This window comes from Rutilus rutilus (genome assembly GCF_951802725.1).
Source record: "Rutilus rutilus genome assembly, chromosome: 3".
Lineage (NCBI taxonomy): Eukaryota > Metazoa > Chordata > Actinopteri > Cypriniformes > Leuciscidae > Rutilus > Rutilus rutilus.
Window position 1 is genome coordinate 3,133,601 of NC_140211.1, and position 26,886 is coordinate 3,160,486.

The 26,886-nt window shown below is 36.3% G+C and overlaps 1 protein-coding gene across 1 annotated transcript in view; it reads right to left on the bottom strand.

Annotated features, from left to right (window-relative positions):
* Window positions 1–115: 115 nt before the first annotated feature.
* Window positions 116–26,886, bottom strand: part of LOC311288441 (macrophage mannose receptor 1-like) — a gene marked incomplete at its 5' end in the record, with an annotated part of 48,787 nt that continues 22,016 nt past the window's right edge. The window contains 6 exons of the mRNA XM_084405859.1: window positions 116–963; window positions 10,350–10,697; window positions 11,610–11,966; window positions 12,059–12,097; window positions 22,221–22,589; window positions 22,682–22,720. Coding sequence (XP_084261985.1) covers window positions 596–963; window positions 10,350–10,697; window positions 11,610–11,966; window positions 12,059–12,097; window positions 22,221–22,589; window positions 22,682–22,720 — 1,520 coding nt within the window. The 3' untranslated portion in view covers window positions 116–595. The remainder of the gene's footprint in view (window positions 964–10,349; window positions 10,698–11,609; window positions 11,967–12,058; window positions 12,098–22,220; window positions 22,590–22,681; window positions 22,721–26,886) is intronic.

Genomic DNA, 26,886 nt, shown 5'->3' on the forward strand with positions numbered 1-26,886 from the left:
CTCCTCGATCTCTTCCTTCATGTCTTTCTGGATCCATTGTTCCAAAACTCAGGGAACTGATTTGGGCCCTTTTATCTATCTATTGAAGGATCTGATTGATGTGTGTTAAATTTTGACTCTTAGTGTTTCCACTTGGGTAACTGTGTGCTAACTGAGCTGAAGCTGTGCTGACCTGAGTGAACAATATTGAATGCTAGTGCTTTCTATATGACAACATGGTGTAGGCAATGAGAAATTAAGGGATTTGTGTGTAGAGTTTTGCAGTGACAGTTCAACAAATCTGACCCATGTGTCAAAACAGGGAATAGTGTTTATAGTTTAGGGAAATTGGTGTGCTTTTTGATAAATGGCATTATGGTTTTGAAATGTTAGTTCAAAAGCCTGGTTATAGTGTTTAAGCAATCGAGAAAAACTGTAATAAGATCAGATTATGTTATGATAATTAACACAGAGAAATAATACAGACTATTAAAATATAAATAGAAGATTAACTCAGAAATTACTAAAAGAAAAAAAATTAACATATGAAAGTAAATAAGAGAAATAAAGAATGAAAACAGTGAATGTAAGTAAACACACAAACATTGACGTCTTCTCACTCCTCAGATCTGCTGCAGATGAAGTTGAGTTTGTGAGTCTCAGGAAGGCTGATCCAGCGCTGATCTCCTCCAGACTGAACTGCTCCTTTTCTCTTCGTAAGGCTGCAGTCTTCCGGTGTCGTGCCGTTCCCTGGAGCCCAGTTCTGATAGCACACGATCTCTCCGCTCAACCAGAGCCACATGTTCATTTGGCAGTAGTTGTGTAAACCCAACCACACCGCCTCAGTAGACGCACGTTTAACCACATTCATCACACGACGCTGCATCTCCTCTGAATGAACCGAGACCAGATCCGTATAATTCTGTCTGCAGTATCTCAGAGCTTCAGGCCACGTCAGAGTCTCGTTGATCAGAATCAGTTTATCTGGACACAAAACAAACCACAAGCAAAAACTAGAGAGAGACTGATCAAAAACAACATGCAGAACAAACACTGTGGAGGAATCTGTCATGTCAGACAGCGTGAACTTTAAAGGGTTAGATCACCCAAAAATGAAAATTCTGTCATTAATCACTCACGCTCATGTCGTTCCAAACCCAAAAGACCTTCATTCATCTTTAGAACACAAATTAAGATATTTTGGAAAAACATTGTAATGTCCACCCATTGGCCCAACGACGGAATCCAGCGTTGTGGGTGAAGGGATAATGTGTGTGTATGTCTTTTCAGCGCTCCAGTGAAGTTCACTTAATTTAAAATTTAGTGTCAATATTACTTTAGCTCTACTCTTAATCTGACTCCAATTTCAAATGATAATCAAATTTAGATTGTGTTTCTTATTAGAAAATAGTCATAACCATTGATAATGACTTAATTTAGATCTTTGATTACTGTGAGTATCCCATACTTTCAATTATTTATTCATTAAGGACCTGGTGTCGCTTTGAGACGTCACGTCGAATAGTCAGAGGGTGCAGTGCAACTATTTTACCCTTAAGCGGCCGCTCACTGCTGACTCATAACAAAGGTGTAATTTTTTAATAGTCGCAATTTGCAACGTGCTAAGTCAGTGATAGTCAGTAATCGGAAGGTCTCCTTAATGATGTGCCCCATGCTCCATTCACAGTGCCTTCGGTTTGATCTATCAGTACGGTGATGCATTGCTGCCACATACATATTATTTTTTCCACTCAATTATGTCGTAATAACGAGATCTTATGTAGTTAAAACGACATCTTTTCGCGTAATAATGAGATCTTATGTCGTTAAAACGACATCTTTTTCTTGTAATAACGAAATCTTATGTCGTTAAAACGACATATTTTCTTGGCCTTATAAGGACATGTGCAGTCATGTACAACATATGCCTTTATCCACATAAAATTGATAGCCTATCATGTCTTTATCATATATCTACGTTCAAAAAACTGAAGCAATAGCAGCCCCCAATGGACATTCATGTTAAAAGATCAAATTCTGTACACACCTTATTAATAGCAGATAAACCCAGTCAGAATACGAACATTGCGTTTAATTGCACATTAGGCTAAGCGTTTTCCTCCCATAGAAAACCCTTATAATAAAGAAAAAGCTTAATGTGGCTTAATAGGCTATCTTCAGTGATAAAGATCAAATGCTGTACACACCTTATTAAAAAACCATACTATCCTACAGAAAAGCAGATGAGCCCAGAATATGAACGCAATGCATTTAATTACACGTTAAGCGTTTTCCTCCCATAGAAACCCTTTATTATAAAGAAAATAAAGGTGGCTCTTAACGTGTCTCTCTATGGGAGGATGGCATTGCGGTGCACAGCAAATCCTTTAAATGGTATTCAATGCAAAACAAAAATGAAAAATAAAAGTAGCCAATAAAATAAACACATTATTTTGGCATTAATTAGCCCACAAACAATATTTATTTTAAAGCCTAAACGAATTTATTTAAAGAAAAACACCAGCGTTGGGCGTTTATCTGTATAGGCTAAGTGTTTCAGTCGTCCTTTTCAAACTGGCACAAGAAAATGCAACAGAATTTGATTTGTTAAACATGAAGAGGACTTATCAGTCTGGCATGGCCGCTCGCTCTAACCTAGATAAATGCTCGCTATTATGAAGCGCATATCCGAGTGTTTGTGCAGAGTGTGGAGCGCGCACTGCATGACATGGACGCGCCGGCGCCATCACTCACATTCTCCTATCAACAGTGGAAACAACTTAAAATACTCCATTTCTGGTCATACAGAAAATAATAATACATCAGTCGCAACTACTTTTATTTGTGTAAACTCACAACAACAAGAAAACGTTGTGCTTTTGTAAAATAAAATAAAACGAACAGGGCGCGCTTTCATGATCTCTGTGAATTGGAGCGCGTCTCAAAAATGAACTGAAAAACAGTGTATAGACAAGCCTCACAGACATGAGAAATATAACTATATATAAAGTTTATAAAAAAAAAATGTCCACCAGCGAAAAAAAATCCAATCGAAAGCAAATACGGTAGGCCTACCATCTGATTATGTGATCCTGTCCGTGAAAGGCGCATCTAGGCTACATTACAGCGGAGATGTATGGAGATATGTTTGCAGGCAGCCTACACTGATTTAGAAAAGACTAGTTCATTAATAAACAATTAAAATGCTTCGTTATTTTTTTCAGACACATTTATTATCATTAGCCTACTTTTGCCGGTGCTTTGCGGCAAGTTTTATGCATGCGCTTGAGCGCGGAATATAGGCTATAGCCTACATGCACCCAGGACTGAATATAAACGTGCGATTAGTCCTACTTGCTTAAATGAATGACTACTAGTCTAGAAAAATCCTTTAGTCTATGGCAACTCTAATCAATAGCCTACATTTAATATTTGACATTATTTAATTAGTAATTAGTATCCAGCTCTTTACATTAAATTAGTTGAGTTAGCATAATTAGTTAATGACCTAATAAAATAATAAAATAAAGTTTAAATTAAGATACTACCGGTAACCATATATTTCTATATAGCATTGCTTATTCCACCACAAGGACTGTTTATAAGGTGACAATCCGTTATACATGTGAAGATTGTATATGGCTGTATCTTGAAGATTTTTGTATTGTATCTTCTGTTATAAAGATGAAGATTGACATTTCGTTAATTAGACAAAATAAGAACACGATGTTGTAAAAAATAAACAACTTAGGCTATATTCTGTTAGATGTGTTTTGACTACTTTTTTAAATTATATCTAATGAAGATATAGCCTATTAACAGAAATAAATCTTAGGCTATATATAATATATTATATATAAAAAAAAAAATTATAGGCCTATATAAAATATATTTTTAAAAAGGGCCTCATTGATTAATTTTGCCTGATTGGGGGCTGCTACTATTTGCTTAAGCTTTTTGAACGTAGAAGTGTGATAAAGGCACGATTGGCTGTCAATTTTATGTGGATAATGGCATATTTTGTAGATGACTACACATAGTGGAGCGGCTAAGTGATATAATCATTCAGTTTATGATACAAGCGTGAAAATTGGCATGCGCAGTCTCCATGGGTCACTTGACAAGAAAATTGTCCGAGCCACTTGAAATTTCAAGATTTTTCATTTTTCAAGATGGCCGACACCTTAGTGGAGCAGTTAAGTGATATTATAGTGGTTTATTTGGTGATACAAGCATGAAAATTGGCATGAGCAGTCTCTGATGGTCACTAGACAATAAGCCACCCACAGCTACTTGAAATTTCAAGATGGCGGCCATTTTTCAAGATGGCTACCACCTTAGTGGAGCAATTAGGCTCATGGCAATTTTCATGCTTGTATCACCAAATAAACCACTATATCACTTAACTGCTCCACTAAGGTGGTGGCTAGGGGTGGAGCCGAACCCGAATACGGTATTCGGAAAGCACAAATAATGTGTTTTTTACGAATACTTATTTCGAACAAATACTTTTAAAAATATTTGTATTCGGGAACAAGAAAAACTTTATATCAAAAAGCTGCGTTTCCTCATGAGACATGGCGACCGGCGGTGCTGCTGATGTGGTGGCTGAAATATTTTGGATTAGGCTAATGTCACGTTGTCATAAGGGGTAGTTCACATAGCGCGTTTTTTGCGCGTGCAGATTTCAAATGTAGGCGCGCGGCAATCGCGCTTTAAATAGAAGCGAGCGGCGCGCTGCATAGCAACGACAGACGCCACGGGAGGGCAAGCGCTTGTGGAAAGGAGAAAGCGTGCGAACTGCGCTCTTCATGATTACGAAGTATCAGCAAAGAATTAATTGATTTCTAGCCCTTGCATTAGCTTTAAATATATTTATGGAGATGAGAAATGAAATAAAAAAGCCGTCATTTTGTCATTAATATCAGTCCGTCAGAAAAGCAGTTCTAGGCTTATTCTTGGCTGGATAACTCTTAGCAGGTTTAAAAAGCTCTTTTAAAATTAAATATGAATGCAGTTTTGGATTAAATAAAAGTACAGTCAAGTCAAATAAAACATGTTTTATCTCCTGTTTGGTAACACTACAATAAGATACCATTCATTAACATTACTTAATGCGCATCTAACATCAACACATTGAGTGAACAATATATTTTTACAACATTAATTAATGTTTGTGAATGTTATTTAATACAAACACTTGATTGGTCATGTTTGTTCACTTCATTCATTGTGCATTAAATAATGTTAACATAAATAATGTTAACTTTTGATTTTAAAAATGTATTTTTAAATGAACCCCAAGGAGAATAATTGCGACAGTATATAGCCTAACTATTGTTTATTGTTAGGTCATTTTATCTATTGTTATCTAACAAATGTAATATTAATGTAGTGTTTTTAATACTACAGTTTCCATCTTTGTAACCGTGATATAAACTTTAATATATGTAAATTTAATCTAAATTAAGCTTTACCGAAATTGTTACCGAGAACCGTGGATTTTCACAGGTATTGGTACCGAATACTGAAATTTTGGCACCGTGACAACACTAGTAGCTCTGTTAGCTTGGTAATTTAGACAATAGGCTGTTGACAGAGTAACATTAACGTAGGTAATGGCTGTTATGTTATTTTCTTTTCAATGACGTTCCTTGTTACATGTTCATTGCTGGATTTATGGAAAAACATCAACCAATATTGCATATCCATAATTATTATAATGGATATAATTAAAGAATACTTACACTATAACGTAAATTAGAAGTGTAACGCAAAAAAAATGGATTTTTACACCTATTTTGAAATTTACTCGAATACAAATACAAATACAAATACTTTTCCCCTCTCAACAAATACAAATACAGATACAAATACCGGCTGCTTTGCACACCCCTAGTGGTGGCCATCTTGAAAAATGGCCACCATCTTGAAATTTCAAGTAGCTGTAGGTGGCTTATTGTCAAGTGACCCACGGAGACTGCTCATGCCAATTTTCATGCTTGTATCACCAAATAAACCACTATATCACTTAACTGCTCCACTAAGGTGTCGGCCATCTTGAAAAATGGCCGCCATCTTGAAATTTCCAGTGGCTCGGACAATTTTCTTGTCAAGTGACCCATGGAGACTGCACATGCCAATTTTCATGCTTGTATCATAAACTGAACGATTCTGCCAAACATAAGCACTTAGCCGCTCCACTAACATGTCCTTATAAGGGCAAAAGAAGATGCTGTTTTAACGACATAAGATCTCGTTATTACGACATAATTGAGGGGAAAAAATAATATGTATGTGGCAGCAATGCGTCACCGTATGGTAGAGATTCCAATTCAGAAAAAAATAAATACATGACATAAATTACTCAAAGATGACTAAGAGTAGGCAATGCATTCCTGACACAGTGGTGTGTGAGTGTGTTCCAACGGGAAAACACGGACACAGCACTGTAATGGGGGATGATCCTGGTTAGAGGTTCCCCAAGACTGCTCTGTCACCTATCCTTAAACACCCAGACCAGAACAAAAGGCTTGTGCAAACATTTTTTAGAGTTGTTTTGAGTCAATTCATGTACCCCAGGGGGTAACACCTGGTTTCGGAAGATATCTTGAAGAGACATCACCCAAAGAGGAGAACAGGTCTCCTAAGTTCTCAATCTTTCTCATTAAACCAATGACTGCAATGAAATCGCTCTGAGACATTTAAAATGATACCAAACATGAAAAGGAAAAACAATAGATTCACAAGGTACATCATATGTGATATATAGACATTCTCAGTGAACTTTTGGTGACTTGACTCAGGGAGAGAGGAGAGAGGGATGCAGAGATAAGGAAGGAGAAAAGTTTGGACAAGACAATGTCCTGTGCTCTTTCTTTGCGATCTTCTGTCCAGGGTGTGTTTTATTGCTTTATTGTAGGGTGAGTTTTATCTCAGCTTTTGTCTTAGCAGGAAAATCAGTTCTTACAACATCATTAAAATAGTCCATGTGACTACAGTGGCTTAACCTTAATTTTATGAAGCAACAAGAAGACTTTTTGTTCGCTAAAAAACGAAATAAGGACTTTATTCAACAATTTCTTCTCTTCCGTATTAGTCTCCGAGTCGCGTTCACGAGAGCAACACGATGCATGCGTGACCTCGTGTGCGTCTTCCTCTGCTTGGGGTCATATGTCAGAACACCAGATCCTGCGCCATCAACACCAGCAGACTGATACGGAAGAGGAGAAATGACTGAATAAAGTCAATATTTTGTTTTTTTTGGTGCACAAAAAGTATTCTCATTACTTCATAAAATTAAGGTTAACCCCCTGAGGTCGGCAAACGCGCGGGCATATTTTGCTCGATTTCTTTCACATAAAAGCAAAATAAACTTAAAATACTCAGTCATTTATGGTCATACAGACTTAAAAAATATGAAAAAATAAACTGTTAAATGTCTACTTTTTTATGTGTCCACTTACAAGCGAAAACATTTTTTTTTGTAAAATAAAGACAATAAACAGGGTGTGCTTTCTGCCTGTCCGTCTCTGTGAACTTTTTTTTTTGGAGCACGTCTCTAAACTTCTCATATCAGCTCATTATTTTTAATGTGATCCCGCCCACGGAGAGCGCGCGCTATTCAAACGCAAATGACTGAGGCAATCCTGCAAACTGTGAACGGCCCCATATCAGCTCGAGAAAACACATCAAGTTTATTCAGATCATTGTACTTGTTTACACCGTCTCGCAGCGCTGTGAGGAATAATACTATCGTAATAATAATAATGGAAAATGTACCTCAGAAGTGCTGGTATTTCGAGGAGCAACGGATCCGGCTGAGCTGAGGAATACTGTAGTAAGTTTTTTTCATTCTCAAGTGAATCGCGTTTCTGTGTGTGAATGAATGGCAGAGATGTGCGCTGTTTACCACAACTCGCAAAAATACGGTTTAAATTTGAATCGCTTTCTGTGTGTGAATGAATGATTGCTGCAAACTGTATTGCTATACTGAGATGAGTAAAAATCGACTGAAATATGGTGAAATAAAATGTATTTGTATAAGCAACGTATTAAACTGCAAATTAACATTTAGATTCCCTATAATAAAAAAACGATAGACATATGTTACAGACATATGAAAGTCAACATTTCGTTGACTAGTTTTGGATAGATTATACATTTTTACTGTAAAATAGACTGCCACCTCAAATAAGCTTTTGTTTGGCCATTTTTGCTCATGCATGTTTTGTCCCAATTTTTTTTTTTTTGTAAAAAATCAAATAATATGTTATTATAGTGTTTGTTCCAATGTAGGCTATATTCAAAGTAATGAATCCTTAACTTTGAAGTATGATAAAATGTATACTTTAGTTTTTACAAAGAAATATTACACTTGAATTGTTGTTGTAATTGTAACCTTTTTAATAAAAAAATATATTTACAAGGTAGATGTAAAAAAAACTATTACAGTAAAAGGTAAATATAAGCCTTTTCTTTAAATATTTTTTTATTGTGTTTTATTAGTGACAAATTTGGGGAGAGGATACATATTCCAAAACTGAAAATACAGTATGAGAATTAACTGCACGATTACTAGACATGTTTACTTTGGATATTATACAATTTGCAAGCACAATTTGTGAAAATAAAAATAAAAAATTAGATGCTTCCAACTGTGAACCAATTTGGTAGAATATATATATATATATATATATATATATATATATATATATATATATTGCTCTTGCATTCTTTCTTGTGGCTCAGTGACACACCTGAATGAAAGGCTAATTATGTATGCAGCCCCATTATGCGGGCCCCATTGTCTCCTCAAGTGTGAACCACTCAATATTCATGATGGTGTTGGATCATTGACGCCCCTGCGCATATTGCCTTTCCAAACAGAAAGTGTCTTACAAAGTTTAAATCAATGTATTGTTTTTTGTGAATGATTAGGCAGGATGATTTTCACATCATTTTGAAGAAAAAACTCTAGGCGACGACATCCATTAGTCAAAAGTCTTGTGGACACATATTTAGTATGTGTTTTGTGGCCTTATTTCAGAAACTTTAGTTTTTGTTTTTTTCAATAACCATGCATAAACATTATTCGGTAACGCTTTAGATTACAGCCTGGAAAGTACTGCGTAATTAAAGCAATTTTACAGTGTAACTTTCTGTAATTATAGTGTACCTATAAAGTACTTACATGTAAGTATAAGGGAACAACATGTAAAGTTTGGGGAATAAAAGGGTAACAACCAGGAGAAATAACTTTTTTTATACTGTAAGTATTGTAGATCTAAGGGGTACTTATTGTACTATTATGATACAACAATCACATTTGGGACAAATTTATAAAGGTTTCCAAGTCAGTATTATAAGATTGTCAGTATGTATTTGTTATTGTACTTATGTTGTAACTACATTGAACAAGAGGGTAACAAGCACCACTTTAATTTACGGCCCGCAATGCCACACTTACCCTGTAACTACTTGGTACAAGAGTATATTTCCCAGTATAAAAAAAATAAATAAAAATGCAATAGTTTTAGCTTTACTTGCCTTGAAGCATGTAAGCTCAAACTTAAACATCTGCACTTTTACTATAAAAAAAAAAAAAAAAAAACTGTATAAATGCATAGATATGTACCCTGTAGTTTAAAAAGCCTATACAGTTTGTATTGGTACACAATTTTTACAAAAAGGTGCACAGTGTATGTTCTCGGTAAATTGGTCCCAAATGCAAGATTGTTTTATCATAATAGTAGAATACGTACCCCTTAGTTCTATAATACGTACAGTATAAATATATATTTTTTTAATTCTCCTGGTTGTTACCCCTTTATTCCCCAAATTTTGCATATTGTTCCCTTATACTTACATGGAAGTACTTCATAGGTAGACTATAATTACCGAAAGTTACACTGTAAATTCACCTTAATTATGTAGTACTTTCCGGGCTGTAATCTAAAAATACAAACATGTACATGCATGTTGCTCACATATTATGGTAGCCCTGTTTGTGCTAAATAGAGTGTAATTACACCTTTGCCATTAATATGTTTATAAGCAATTGAAAAAAGCATGAATGTCAGGACATGTCAGAACATCTCAAGGACCCCAAAAACACCTTAGACCCCAGAGGGTTAAGCCACTGTAGTCACATGGACTATTTTAATGATGTTTTTCCTACCTTTCTGGGCCTTCAAAGTATTAATTAAATAGCTGTCAGTGATGTTCAGAAGATGAACGAAGATCATACGGGTTTGGAACGACATGAGGGTGAGTACTTAATGACAGAATTTTCATTTTTGGGTGAACTAACCCTTTAAGATATCTGGAGGTGATGGATGGATTGTGTGTGTTTGTGAGGATCTGCTCACCTTCATGACACACAAAAGGAAATTGGTTGTTGCAAGAGATGTCATTCCATTGACCCTGAGCATTTGGTTCGATCACTGTACAGTTTTCACCACCTCCATAATTATTAGGTTCACTAGACTTCCAGTATCTGAAAGAGGAGTTACTCTGATCTGACCACTGCCATGAGTCTCTGAACAGACCGATCCAGATCCATGATCCAGATAACCGAAGACCACTAATGAACTTCTTAACCTGTTGATTCTCATCCTGGTTCCTCACACTGACCAGATCAATGTGTTTCTGTCTGCAGTAACTCTGAGCGTCTCTCCAGTTCTTCTGCTGATTGTCCATGACGAGTCCTGTGTTCACTTCAATAAAAAAACAATTTAAAAAACTGTTTCATAAATAAGTGTCAATTTGTCTTTCGCTGTTTTATGGTTTTTAATGTGAATAAGAGCAGTGGTGGAAGCATCAGAAACATGTTTCCATTACATTGGAAATGTTACATTTTAAACGTAAATGCACATTGTTCTAAAGCGGGAGGAGGCATCATCCTCTACCTTTTACACAGATACATTTACTCAAATTCTCATGCTGATAATAACTGTTAGGAAAAATTTCCAATTAATATGGAAGTACTGTATTTCCCAGGAAACTCACACACACACACACACACACACACACACACACACACACACACACACACACACACACACACACACACACACACACACACACACAGGGAGCGAGGCCAGAAATGGAATGGACTTTATATAACAGGATAGGCAAAGCGTAGAGTATGAAAACTGAACACCAAATTGCAGAGAAAAAATATAATTACATGAGTGAATCCGTTACACTGTTCCTCAGTCACTCCTGAAATTGCACTCTTTTTTCACGTGTCCTTTTTAAAGCAATGTTTAAAAATCTGCCTATTCAATTTTTTTTTATTAAATCTAAAAATATTGAAAATATAATATATATTTATTATTTTATTAGCATTAATTATTTGTTATTTGTTATTATAGCTATTTTATAATAAATCCAAATTCTCTCGTGACTAGCAGAGTCTGCTGTGTGTGTTCATGTGTTTTGAAGGAGCCGTGGGTTTGGAGACTCTGAATCCTTTCAAAGCTGACTTGATATTGCTAGCCTCTCGGAAATTGCCTTTAATTTATAAGTTATTACTGTGTATGTTAGTGGAAAAAGTTCAGGAGCCGTCATATTTGGTACATGGTACATCTATAAATGAACGGTTGCTGTAATTTTAAATTACTTACTTTTGTTGCAGATAAAATGACTTTTATCACTACATGGTAAATCCTGCCATTGTCCATTTTTCATCATTGCACAATCATCCCTGCCTTCAGGTTGTCCATCAGCCCAGTTCAGATAGAGCGCAGGTTCACCTGAAGACCACTGCCATTTATCAACACTCGTCTTCTGCAGCCCAATCCAGATATCCTGAACACCTCCATCATTCACACTCTTCTTCAGCTCGTTCATGTCGTTCATGTTGTCAACGGTGGCCAGATCTGTGTAATTCTCTCTGCAGAATCTCTGAGCTTCAGTCCAGGTCTTCAACACGTTTATAAAGTGATACTGACGCTGAACACATTCAGATACGGAGCAGAGAGCTGTGAAAGAGAGCGTTTGATTTAATGCTTTTCATAACAGGGTCAAACCTGATGAAACTATAAACCATAAATAATACACCAAACACACTCACCAATGAGAAGAAGAATCAGATATAGAGTTTGGTCCATTTCTGAGGAAGAAACACATAGAAAAACTCAGACAACAAACATTCCTAGATTCATTTTGGAGTAAAATATGACAATTACATTTAGTATCTGAACAGCAGCATGAATTCACTGAACATAATCATTGAGACAATATTAACATCTGAAAGTGTAATTGTGTTTGAAGAATGAACATGTTCTTACTTTAGAGGTCGTGTGTTTCTGTCCTGAGTCTGATGTTTCTGTCTGCAGATTTACACTACGCTATTATTATATCTGCTCTCATCCCTCATTCAGCTCATCACATCATTTGTGTATTTCTCTAAAACTCATTTTCATGTTTTATGTCCTCATCATTTGTGTTTGTCTACCTCTGTATTTTCATATTGGCATCTTTGTCAGTTAGTATAAGTCTATATTTATATGAACCTTAATCAAAAAAAAAATTTGAACATTCAAAATTTATATTGTTATATTCACAACTAAACAGCAGCTTTAATGATATTGCTGGACTGCATAACTCGTTTCATCCCTGTTCATCTTGACATGTATCGGCCTGTCCACCAACACTTGCGATCTTTCCACTTCACCATTTGTCTACTTACATTACATTTTGTTCTTGTATTTGGCCCAAGTGATCAAGTGTGTGTAGAACTTTTGATTACCTAATTTGACACACTTATGGTGTTGTAAAACTGCAAGTGTTTACAGAGCTTTATTTCGATTCTAATGATAAAAAGCATTTGCAAATGTTGTACAAATGACAAAATACACATACTCATGTTTGCACCAGTAAAATGTGCTCACTTATATCCTGTTGCGTGCACATCCTCTCTAGTGGCCAAGTGTGTGTATTTGGACAGACCCCATGTTTGAGTTTCTCTGTTTTGGGCCACTTTTATCTGTTGCTGTTTGAACTGAACAGAGAAGGGTTGAGTTCATTAGTGAAGACTGGTGATACTGGTTAATGAGAGCCTTTAAAGTTTGAATATTGAAGAGTTTGGGGCATTAAAAAAGACAAATTGAAGAGGAAGGGAAGACAATTCTTTTTTTCTTTGGGAAAAAAATTGAAACGTTTTTGCTCATATATATAGGCTTCTGGTAACACTTTACACTGTTAGACTTTTCAGGGTTTTTTTTACAGTACTGTAATTAAGAGTTACAGTACCAAACCGTATTTCAGTTTTGTGTAATTCAGTGCATTACTGTAAAAATGAAGCTAATCAGTACACTACTGTATTTAATTCTACTAAACTATTCTATTCTATTCTACTTAACTCACTACTAAATATAAATTAGATTTGATAATTTTGATATATGATTAATTTTATTTTTATCCTACATAAGTACTACTTTCATACAAACCAATTAGACAAAGTTATCACAAAATAATTTTTTTTAATTTAAAACATTTCATATATATCACAAAATAAACATGCCAATGCTGGAAATGATGTGTGAAATTTTTACACATTAATGGGTGAGTTTAGAGACAACATTTTTTGTGTTAATTTTAACTCATTCATTGTGTTAATGATTTTAACAAAGTAAATATGTCAGAGAGGTTAGCACAAAGATGTGTAAACGTGTTAAATTAACACATTATGTGCTGTCCTTCACTGCAAACATTGTTAAAAACATACATAAAATCATAAACAAAACGTTAGCATTTGACAAAATGAATGTAGAGTCATTGGTTGTTTAGCTTATACAAGTATTATAATGAAATATAAACCATTACATTCACAAAACTGCAGAATATAAATACATTTTTAAGCATTCAAAAAGGAAATGTCCAAAACAGGACAAAACACAGTTCTTTTCACAATACATGACACATAACCCCACCTTAAAAATAATTTCACTTATTTCCAAAAATGTGTTGGATTCATGTACACTGGAGGCCAAAAGAAGTATTTAAGTGTCTTAATGTTTTTGAAAGAAGTCTCTTTGATGCTCAAGAAACATTTCTTATTATTATCAATGTCTGACTGTCTACTCCATCTTTTCTACAGCATAGGAGTAAAAGTCATCATCAAAATAATCGTTAAAAAGCCAACACAATGTTTTTGTCCACCTTTGTGAATAAATGAACTTCTCCAAAGATTGGTTCCTGTTCAGAACTTGATTGACAACATCAGAGTGTTCCCTGGTCTGCATGCGTGCCCACAAACACAAATGTACTCAGTCCTTCAGAGGAGATCCCGGTTCCAAACCTATATGAGAGAGAGAGAGAGAGAGAGAGAGAGAGAGAGAGAGAGAGAATATTAGTGTCACATTATTTTTAACCTCCTTTTTTGTTAATTTTTATTATTATTTTCACAAAAACTTAAGAATATATATTTGTAAACAGCTTTTGTCAATAAATAGCATACAAAAGAACTAAATTAAATTATGCCAGATTCAATTTTAATACTTACAAATCCTCAATTCTGTCCAAAAATGCTGTGATCCATAGAAAGAACGACTGAAATAGATGATTTTAGCCCATTTCAGCTTGTCTGCAGTGAAGGAGTACCTGTTAGAGACAAATACACAGTAAGATACATGCAAGAAATCACTGTGTGATGATCGTTCTCCTTCCTACAGTAGTTAACCCACCTGTGCGCTGATATTAGGACCTTCCTAGTCAGGTGGTCTTCTGGCTAATAAAATATAAAAATAATGCAAAAATATAAACTTAAGTTGTTTAGAATGCTAGATTTGGTATGAATGAATTAGTGAGAGTTTTACTGCAGTGCTTACCTGGATACATTTAATCTGGTGAGACTGAACAAAGACAATGGTCAATCTTCTGACTGGTTCATTTGCTGTGTAATAAAGTTAGACATAAGCCAAAGGTCACTTATTTGATATAAAGTTAGCCAATTTTATAAGATATTGTAAGATACCTAGTCTGCACCAGTGGCTCAAAAGCAATTTTCACATAGCGTATGCTAATCATTTCAGCAACTTATCTCATATCACAAATGGGCTGGCCTACCTCTGGAATCCTGCTAGAAGCCACTGGCGCGAATTGGCACTTTGTTGCAGTTGCCTTTAAACACAAAAATGTGTGCTCGTTGGCATATTTTAACTCGACAATTCAATAATCTAACAAAGTGTGTAAAATGAAACGTTAGTTTACCATGGTAAAGTTCGTTACCGCCATGTTGACGACGAGTAGCAGTAGGCTAACGTTAACGTTATAACATAGGTTAAACTGGGCACAATCCTGTCAACACACACAGAATGTTTTTTTTTTTTTTTTTTTTTTTTTCCTTGCTTGCTGATCTCTCTCTCTCTCGGTGAAGTGAATTCCGTCTCTTCCCCGGGCCAGACACGAACGTCGCGATCCAACAAAAGACAGACCCCATTACCTACACTGGATGTCTGTCTGACGCGACACGACAAATCCCAGACAGTGTAGTGATGCGCCGCGGCCGTTATATTTCTGACGTAGTCCGATACGAGTCCAAGCGCTCGCTCTATTTCTGACAAGGGATAAACAGGTTTGCATTTAAAGGTCCGGTCGCTTCAATGTGTCCAATATAGACAGCCTCTGGCTATTATAGCGTTGTAGACACGCGGTGTAAGGCAAAATTTAGGAAATAAAAAGCACGGTGGAATGGTGCCAGCTAGAGAGGCAGTTACGTAAAATACAGTAGTATACAGCAAATTTAAAAAATACAGTAAGTCTCTGTATGTGGTGTTAGACGTCACAGAAAATTCCCATGATGCAATGGGAATCACAGTTGTTTACTGCAAAGAGAAATAGCAGTATAATACTGGGGGATTTAAAGTAAATAACTGTAGAAATTACAGAAAAGTCTAACAGTGTATATTACGACCCGCAAACAACTGCGTAAGTAATCCGAAATTACGGTGTACGTTTCTGTAATTATAGTGTACTTCCGTGTAGGTATACGGGAACAATATGTTACGTTTTGGGTAATAAAGGGGTAACAAGCAGATATAGCCTACAACCTGCAAAGAACTTTGTAAGTAAACCGAAATTACGGTGTATGTTTCTGTAATTATAGTGTACCTCCGTGTAGGTATAAGGGAACAATATGTTAAGTTTTGGGTAATAAAGGTGTACAACCAGATATACAAGCAAATTATTTATAACGTAATTATTTTAAAACTAACAGGTACCTATTCTGTTAATATATTCCAGGCAAAAATTGTACGTCTGTTGTATATAAAAGTTTTTATCACATTTCTGGCAAAATATGTTCTTGTGCAATGTAGTTACAGGGTAATTTTGACACCTGTGGGTTGTAACATATATATATATATATATATATATATGGCTGTATGTATAAGCACAGAATGATAAAAATTTTATCTGAAACAATTTTATAAACAGCTGATTTCGAAAAACATTGGCAATGCTATTTATTGGCTTTTCTTACTAAACTACTTAACGTTAAGCCAAACAAAAAAATGTTTCTGCTATGATTTTAATTTAGAACGTACCATGTAGTACTTAGTACTTACCTTATCACATTGTATTGCAATGACACTTAAATGTCAGGGCAAATATACTGTGTAATTAAAAGGTTTTTTTGTTTTGTTTTTTTAATAAGAGTACCTTTCTCTGTAATTACTGTGAAAATAGTGTTGTTTCGTATTGTTACATAGTAAGTAGTGTTTGTTACCGTTTCAACTGTGTAGTTACAGGGTAAGTGTAACTCCTGCGGGCTGTAAATTAAAGTGGAGCTTGTTACCCCCTTGTTCTGTGTATTTACAGGGTAAGTGCAGTAAATATACAATAAAGGATCCCATTTAATTTCTGACTTTTATTTTACAAAAAAATGTCAAAACACTTTTTCATCTTAATAAAACATTGTCTTTTCTACAGTATACTCAAACAACAAAGTAACACATTTTGGTGAAGTTTGAGGCAGATCATGGGGGGGGTTGTGATATTTTATAGTGATAATGACTGTAGTGCAGCAGAAAATGTTTTTAAAAAAGGCATAGTTGTTCTGACAGCAACAAAAAAACAAAAAAGCATGAAACACAATTACTATTATTTTACATTATACATTATAAATAATTTGCTTGTATATTTGTACCCCTTTATTACCCAAACCTTAACATATTGTTCCCTTATACCTACATGGAAGTACACTATAATTACAGAAACGTACACCGTCATTTCGGTTTACTTACGCAGTTGTTTGCGGGTCGTAATATAAAGTGTTACCAGGCTTCTTCTTTCCCTCTTCTGAGAGCTGAGACCCGTCACATTCACAACAGAGACGAGATAAAGACATGAAAGCTTTCATTCCCCTGAAGTCCATCTCTAATGTTAATAAAGATTATTAGACTCATTATCCCACTGAAATAATATCATCATCTTCTGCTGTTTCAGAATAAACGTCTTTATTTCCTCGAAATACTTGATTGTGATTGGCTGGAATGTGTTCATTAAAACATTGTAACATTTTTAAGAATCAGTTTTATTTAGAAAATTCTTATTGTGTTTCGTGTCATACTCCTGCTGTTCTTAGTCTATAGAGCATGAACACATTTGCATGTTAACACATCCTCATCACTCATTTGTTTAGGTCCACATTTAGACTTTCAGGGTGGACAATCTTTGCATCTCTGACGCGAAACAGAAGCAGAAACAGTGAGTTATTGTACATGTTATTGAAACATTCCATGGTCTCATTCTTTCTTATTCATCTGTTAGTTTTATTAAAGGGATATTTCACCGCAGGAAAGATGAATGTGTATTTAAATTGGGTCATTTATGTAGTAGAAATGTGAAATTATTTTAGAAGTTGGAGCTTCTAGACTGAGAAAATGTATTTTTGGCACATGTGGATGAAAGACAACAACTCCCAGAATGCACTTGCTTCGCTGCCCTATGAGGCCACTCCTAAGCCGCAGCTGCTCCGGCCGCCTCTTGTTCCTCCATCATCCGCATCTGTTCATCGCTGTATTGTGGCTCGTACAGGCAGCCACGGGCATCGCACCAGATCTTCAAAATCCCCTTCTGCCATATCATCTTCAACACTACCTTTCGCCATCGTGGTTAGCCTACTACTCAGTTTTCTCCACAGAGCAAGAGCCTGTTAGCTTAGCTTAAAAAAAAGATGGCTGACACTATTTGTACATTCTGTGAGTGAGATCCCCCTATGAGCGGGTTGAAGACATGCGGAACGAGCTTGTGCTTTGCTTTTATTTTAAACAGCCGATATACTTTGAGCCACATCCTCGAATCATGATCTTCTACTTTATATTTAACAGTAAGTATGTTTGACTGAACAGTCACACATTAAAACTCATGTTGATGTCATGGGGTCTTTAAAACATATAGTGCACATTAGTATTTTAAATACCCAAAGAACATTACATTGATAGTAATAAGACTCATATTATACTTTTAAATTACAGAAATGAATTTCAATGTACTGATATAAGCACATTATCTGATGATTAAAACAACACAAAAAGGTTTTTGCCAGTTAAAAAAAACATTTGCCAGTTATGTAAGAACACAAACACATCCTTCACTCCTCAGATCTGCTGCAGATGAAGTTGAGTTTGTCGTGTTCAGGACGGCTGATCCAGCGCTGATCTCCTCCAGACTGAACTGCTCCAGATCTCACTCCAGACTCACAGTCCTCGTCTCCTGTGCCGTTCCCTGGAGCCCAGTTCTGATAGCACACGGTCTCTCCGCTCACCCAGAACCAGAGGCCCACAGTGCAGGAGTGACGTAAACCCAACCACACCGCCTCAGTAGACGCACGTTTAACCACATTCATCACACGACGCTGCATCTCCTCTGAATGAACCTAACGTCTCTCCAGTTCATCATCTGATTGACGAAGATGAGTCCTGTGTTCGCTTTAAGAAAAAAACAACAACAAAAAAATCTGTTTGTTCCTTTTTTCTTTTCTTTTTTTTGAACTGGACGTTTTTCATAAAAATATTTTCTATACAGAAATTGACTCAACACTGAAAGTGTGACATTTATCCACAGTCTGTTCTATATTCACTAACACATTACATGAATTACATACAATAATAACATTATTATATTTTACACAGTTACATTTACTCAAATTGTTATGCTGATACTTTAATTGGTAAGGAAAATGTTTTAATTAATATGGAAGTATTTCCAAAGAAACTTAAACACACACACACACACACACACACACACACACACACACACACACACACACACACACACACACACACACACACACACGCGCGCACACACACACACACACACTCACACACACACACACACACACACACACACAGAGAGTGAGGCCAGAAATGGAATGGACTTTATAAAACAGGATATGCAAAGCATAGAGTATGAAAACTGCACGCCAAATTGCAGAGAACAAAATATATAATTACAGGTATGAATCTGTTACATTGTTCCTCAGTCACTCCTGAAATTGCTGTGATTGACAGTGATAACCGTAGCGACGGACGGGACAAAACATTTGTCAAAATAAACCTGTGCATTAAGTGCTGTAGTGTAAATGCAGACTAATAGACCTGCAGGAACACAGACCAGAAGAAGAAAACTAGTTTGTGTTTTCTGGGTAATTTTAGCAGCTTTATTTGTGTCCTTTATTTATTTATACGTGTCCTTTAGCAATGTCAAAAATCAGTTAAAGTTTTTTTTTTTTTTTTGTTAAATCAAAAAAGTATTTAATGCATTATTTACTTATTAGCATTAATAATTTGTTGTTAAAGCTATTTTATAATAAATCCAATAGCAAACCATGAAAAGAACTACATTATGAAGTGGCAAGAGCAAACAGAGTGGTTCAAGTATGACATCACTTTGTAGAGTTTAGCATTTTAGCACTTCTGGTTCCATCGTCCCGAAGTCAATGGGTTTTTAATGGGATTTTGGTTAAATGGCTGAAATAAGGTCTGTGGTGAACACAAGCTTAAGACACTTTCACGTTTTATTCTACAACATAAAGTTCATCAATATTACGCTACTCCAGATTTTTACATGTCTTGAAAAAGGCTGTTGCTAACAAGTGGCTAAATGGGACTACAGAGGCTGTTGGAGATTAAACGTCATCACGCCGAACAGATAAACTCAATCTGCTTTTACAGACTCATTATGCTTATAATTCTGCTCTTATAAACTATATTCCAACTCAGTGTTCTGGGAACATGTTTTAGATAAAAACTGAGAGAGTTGTCAGAAGCTTTAGTGATGATAGTCTTGAATTTGTGGGACCATTGTGTAGTTCGTTTATAACCAAACTTTAGCTTTTTACTTCTGGCGACTGCATTTATGCTTCAAAATTCATAAAAGTTGTTTTCATCTGTGATCTTGATGGACAAAACGTGCAAGTATCATAAACTTTTGTTAATTACAGAGCTTGTTTTTAGCGATAATCCAAAAGCCTATGGGAAAATCCTATTGGGTTTTTGTCGAGGGAACCAGCGAGATGTGAACTGCCGGTTGGCCTACACAGTCACGTCATACTTGCAGCGCTGTATGAGCAAACGAGTCCTCTGCTGCCATCTACTGGTTATAGTGGTAATTTAATTATGTCATTTTCCTTTTAAAGGTCTTTGTTTTCCATTAAACTAAAGCATGGCATATTTTCCATATCTCCATGAATGAAAAAGAGAAATGTAGGCTAGATCTTCTTTGAACTACTTTTAGTCTACAGCTATAGAGGTAAAAGATAAAGTGTATTATTTGATTGGGGTCTAAACATCCCTAGTGTGCACCATAGACAAAACGGCCGGATTGCGCAGACCTCCATGATTGAAGATAAAACTGTTCAGCATTTTATCATGTAAAGGCAGCTTACTTTAGTGCCATTTTCAAAAGGAGGCATAGTGATGATGTGAGTAATAATACTTCTCTGTTTTACTCATTTGAATACAGTGAGTCAATTTATTTACCTTAATTATCATTTTTGTAACAATAGGGGTTTGTGGTAGTTTTGTAATCTGACTTAAAAACAAACTGACCTAGGATACTTGACAAAGAGAATATCTGCAAACAGTTTATCAGTTTACATAAAGTTCACGTATTGTTGTTTTTAAGCATTTTTTTTATATTACACATAGCCCAAAAATCAACATTTAAAATATTTGCACATTTGTCTACAAAACCTCTGAATTTATATATTTCTCTACACTTAAGATATGCAAATAAAAAACTAGCCTACCTGAAAAAAAATATATTCTTTGTGTTTTAATTTTGATAAATCATGGCATATGCACCTGCTGCGCAGACGTCACACATCATCAGCGCGTTCTGTAAGGCTTTGCAGAGACACACAGTCACTGAGCGCCACACACACACAGCAGTCGTCTTTTACAGTTCCTCCTGAACCAAAACAACGAGCTCATGCTACGTTCACACCATGAGGAACCGTAATTATGAGATGGCAACCCGGTGCTTTTCATGTCCTCAGACTCGGATTTATGTGTTTCTATGTCAACACTATCAATGCCGAAATGAATCTACAGCAGTCAGGACTAAAGCTCCATATGCTGTTTACAATTATTATTGTAATGTTATGTGGTTTGAGACATGAGGTAATTTTCCACTATCTCTCTTGACGCTTAGCCGACTCTGCCGTGTGTGTTCTTGTGTTTTAAAGGAGCCGTGGGTTTGGAGACTCTGAAGGGAGAGTGGGATCTCATGCTTTCAAAGCCAGCTTGATATTGCTGGCCTCTCTGAAATTACCTACTCTACCTTTAATTTAAAAGTTAATACTGTGTGTGTGTTAGTAGAAGACATTCTGGAGCCGTTATATATATGGTGCATCTATAAATGAATGGTTGTAATTGTAAATAGCTGCACTCACTGTTGCAGATGAAATGACGAGTATCGCTACATGGCAAATCATGAAATTGTGCATTTCTCATCATAGCACACTCATCTCTGCCTTCAGGTTGTCCAGTAGCCCAGTACATTATCAAGTACTCTCAGTTATTTTTTAGTTACTGGAACTCTTGTATAACTGAACTATTCTAACTAAGCTTTTGTCAATACAACATACTATTCCTATTTCACTTTACTTTTTTTTTTTTTTACTTTTTTTTTAAGGCAATTGGTTTGCATGCTTTTAAGTAAGTCTAACTAATTAGATTTTACAGTACAGAATATGGTGTATCTTTTATAAATGAATGTTTATTGTGATTGTATGGAGCTGCACTTACTGTTAGATGAACTGCAGATGAAAGTCCGGCTGTTACTACATGGCACATCATGCCATTCTCCATTTCTCATCATAGCACACTCAACTCTGCCATCAGGTTGTCCAAATCCCCAGTTCAGATAGAGCGCAGGTTCACCTGAAGACCACTGCCATTTCCTCTGCAGCCCAATCCAGACATCCTTAACACCTCCATCATTCACACTCTTCTTCAGCTCGTTCATGTCGTTCATGTTGTCAACGGTGGCCAGATCTGTGTAATTCTCTCTGCAGAATCTCTGAGCTTCAGTCCAGGTCTTCAACACGTTTATAAAGTGATACTGACGCTGAACACATTCAGATACGGAGCAGAGAGCTGTGAAAGAGAGCGTTTGATTTAATGCTTTTCATAACAGGGTCAAACCTGACGAAACTATAAACCATAAATAATACACCAAACACACTCACCACTGAGAAGAAGAATCAGATATAGAGTTTGCTCCATTTCTGAGGAAAAACACATAGAAAAACTCAGAAATCAAACATTCCCAGATTCATTTTGGAGTAAAATATGACAATTTCATTTAGTATCTCAACAGCAGCATGAATTCACTGAACATAATCATTCAGACAATATTAACATCAGAAAGTGTAATTGTGTTTGAAGAATGAACATGTTCTTACTTTAGAGGTCGTGTGTTTCTGTCCTGAGTCTGATGTTTCTGTCTGCAGATTTACACTACGCTATTATTATATCTGCTCTCATCCCTCATTCAGCTCATCACATCATTTGTGTAAACTAATTTTCATATTTTACTTCCTCCTTATTTGTGTTTGTCTTCCTCTGTTTCTATATATGTGCATATTGACGTCTGTGTCAGTATTAGTCTATATTAATATGAACATTTACAATTTACATTTGAACTGTGGAAGAAATTTAATGTTCTATTATGTTTGCATTTAATTATATTCATAGAATCTTAGAAAAATGATGGTAATTAGATTAATGTGGTGTCGATGCGTATTCTTATTAATATATGTATGTGTATGTCCTTATATATGACCTGACAAAAGTTAATGTGACTGAATGTATGACCGGGACAGAGAGTGTCCATTCAAGGCTGTAATATGATTAAATATGATAGACAAATCTAAACAATGTGTTAGTTATGGCTAAGATGTATCTTGATTTAGCCTCTGGAAAACAACCTTGGGGGAGGAACAACTATAAAGAATGAAGGATACCCCCCACTCGTTATCACACTCTGCAGGCAATTTGTAATGACTGTATGACTGCTGACCTTTCCTTGCAAGGGAATAAATAATTGTTAAAGTGATACCTGTTTGTCTCAGTATTAGAAATTTGTTTGCCACCACAGAACATTCACAACTAAACAGCTGCTGTAAAGATATTGCTGGACTGCATAACTCGTGTTTCATCCCTGTTCATCTTGACATAAATGGCCGATCCATTCTTGCGATCTTTGCACTTCACCATTTGTCTACGTGTGTAGCGGTGTCGGTGTGTTATCTGTGTTGTGTCTACTCAGATTCACTCTAGAATGCAGAAATTTGTCCCATCAAATCCTCCATTTATAACATCTGTAGTAAAAAACAGATAATGAGGACTCGTGCAGCCCTTAGAGGAGTTGCTGAGAAAGATAAAGGATAAAATCAACGTAAAGAAAACCACTTAAAGAAAGAAAATAATTAATAAAACATACATGTGTCCATCACAGAGGAAGAAGCAAAGTGTGCCACTGGCGGACAGAAAGAATGAGGAAAACTTTTTAAGAATTAGTCTTATTTAGAAAATTCTTATTGTGTTTCGTGTCATACTCCTGCTGTTCTTAGTCTATAGAGCATGAACACATTTGCATGTTAACACATCCTCATCACTCATTTGTTTAGGTCCACATTTAGACTTTCAGGGTGGACAATATTTGCATCTCTGACGTGAAACAGAAGCAGAAACAGTGTGTGATTGTTACACTTAACTCTAACATTAGTTTTTCTCTGGCTGTTATAAAGCACATTTGTTATAGAAATATAGTTATGTAGTAGATGATTATTATGTATTGATGATAACATGTAGTGGCCTGAGGCCTAAACCATGAAGCCGGTTTAAGTTAAAGTATGTTTCAGTTTAGTTTGCACCAACCCTGGATTTTAGGCACCATGAAAGTGGCTCGGCTTTAGCGGTGTTCATCGCGATAGTCATGGTACCAACAAACCTGATTGAAACTAATCCTGTAACCCTGAGTTTGTTCAACTACCATCATGGTATGGCCTCTGAGTTACTGATATAATCCAGTGTTTAATCAGTTAACAAACATGTGTTATATTGATAACACACTTGAATTCTACATTACCACCACTGTGAAACTACAGCAATGAGCTATTATGAAGGATTTTTAAACTCATTGTTCATATAAAAAAAATAAGTGTACTTCACAAAGATCAAAAATCAGCACATGAATCACAACACACTCCTGTGTTCTTCAGTGAATATCCACTACCTCCAGTTGCTAATTTCATAATGAATGTCAGATGAAATGTAAAGTACTATAAGTGTATTGGCTGAATAACTCGGTTGATTGCCTGACTACATTTTGAATAGAAAAAAGTAAAGACTATCTAAGGTCTCACGGTCCCACCCCTTGCTAATGCACCAAATGGTTTAGTCCATCTGCATGCATTTTGTTTAAGTTAGTTAGTTGAGCGCAAAATTCTGCTGTAGAAATCTGAAAGAAAGCCAAATCAGGCCACCAAAAAAGAAAGGAAAGACAGGAGAAGGAAAGAAAACAAAATGAGGGGAAACAATTGGTAACTGACTTATTTTCAAAGAAAGGTGAGCACAAACTAGAACGCGAAATCTATAGTGCTAAACTGCTTGAATATCTCCGCGATCGTTAGTGCAAAAAATGAACTGAAACAACCCATTGAAAGAGCAGAACATACGCATTCGGAGCATTTCACTTTCAAACATTTAAGTAAAGTGTCTGTAGACAAGAGTATGTTAATGTAGTGAAGTGCCGCTGTTTGGGTTGCGTCTTCTCTGCGTGTGTCGACTCCGCCCTAGAGGCCCGCAGGTAATCAGCGTCTCATTCCCACGAGTATTCACCTTATTCCGGAAGTAGCACTGGGTGGCGCCATCCGCGTAATCTCACTTCCTGGTTTAGCTACTTAGCGCTTTGTTTGCCCTGGTCCAATCTGTTATCTGTCTTGATATAAGTAGATAGACTATAATATTATAGCCAAATGCGTTGGCCTATGGTTATTAACAACTGCTGCAACGTACTAAAGTACATTTCACTTGAAGCTTTTGAAACAATGCCACAATCAAATGATTTAATAGCTGCAGTCTTTCTAATAGCTATTACTTAGTTATGAAGATGTGCACAAACACTACTACATGTAAAGTTTGAAACATTATTACACCACAGTTTGTTTGCTTAATCACCAGATACATTTGCAGTGTATAGCCAACAGATGAGAAAAAAATAGCCACGAACTGGTGTAGAAAGAAAGTAGAGCTTTAACTAGATGAACAAGAGGGTAACGTTAGCTTAGCTAACTGCTAGCTGCAATTTCTTATGGTTTGATCTCTAACACAAGTGATGGCTGTAAAATAAATCCAGCGACAAAACAAGGTATAGCATGTGTATGTGTCCTGTAGTGAGACCATTACAACATTAGATGTTTGTGGCTAATGTAGGCTAAACACTACACATCGGCCGGGCTGCGATCAGACAGGCAGACGGGTCATATAAACACCTAAAAGTCGTTTAAAAAATACCCCGAGAAACAGTGCATTGCTGTGCTGTTGGTACACACGTACATAGCACATTTGGCACAAATTAGCTTATCTTATGTGACATTTTATCAGTGAGACTTCTCTGCAGTTCTCCTCGAAATTGAATGAGGGTCCGCTAAACCGGAAGGTGGTTTACAGCGGAAGTACTGGACAGAAGTAAAAGTGGGCGGGGCGGAATAAGGTGAATATTAAGGTGGCTGTTTTGCCACCGGACATGGTGTCAATGCGCGACCGCCCCTCTAGCGCGTCATTATTTTGCTGTCGGTCTGGTGTTCTGGCTGGAGGTGAGTGTGACGGCAGCTGGTTATTATTGCTCGAACCTACCGGACGCTAAACGGTTAACAACGTAACTCTTGTCAGGTGCTGTGCGGCTTGTGGAGAAGCGCGTGTTCAAGCTGAGTGTTTACAGTGGTTGGTGAACGCGCGCCGTTTGCCGTATACAAACGCACGTCATACTACTGCAATAATCCTCGCTGGTGTATTGCTGTTTGACTTTCTGCTCGCCTTGGTATTATTTGGTTCTCACTCTGTTGCTGCCGGACGAATGACGCGATCGCCGCATGTTGGTGAATGAATCTGCCGTTATAAAAGTACGTGAAGACTGCTGCTCGGATTGGGACTTTCATTGCTGCTGTTTTGTTCCCAATATCTTTTACTTTTGTTTATTGTTTTATTTGCTGGCCAGTAGTGGCTCTCATGTGAGCACGCCCAGCATTCAATATATTTTTGAGTTAGTTTGCTTTATTATTGGGACAATTTAACTTCATTTATTTTGTTTTTGATCTTTTATGGGTTTGCCCTGTATTCCTTTTGTGAATAATATTTGCATTACTTAATAATTTTGTGAGTGATCCTC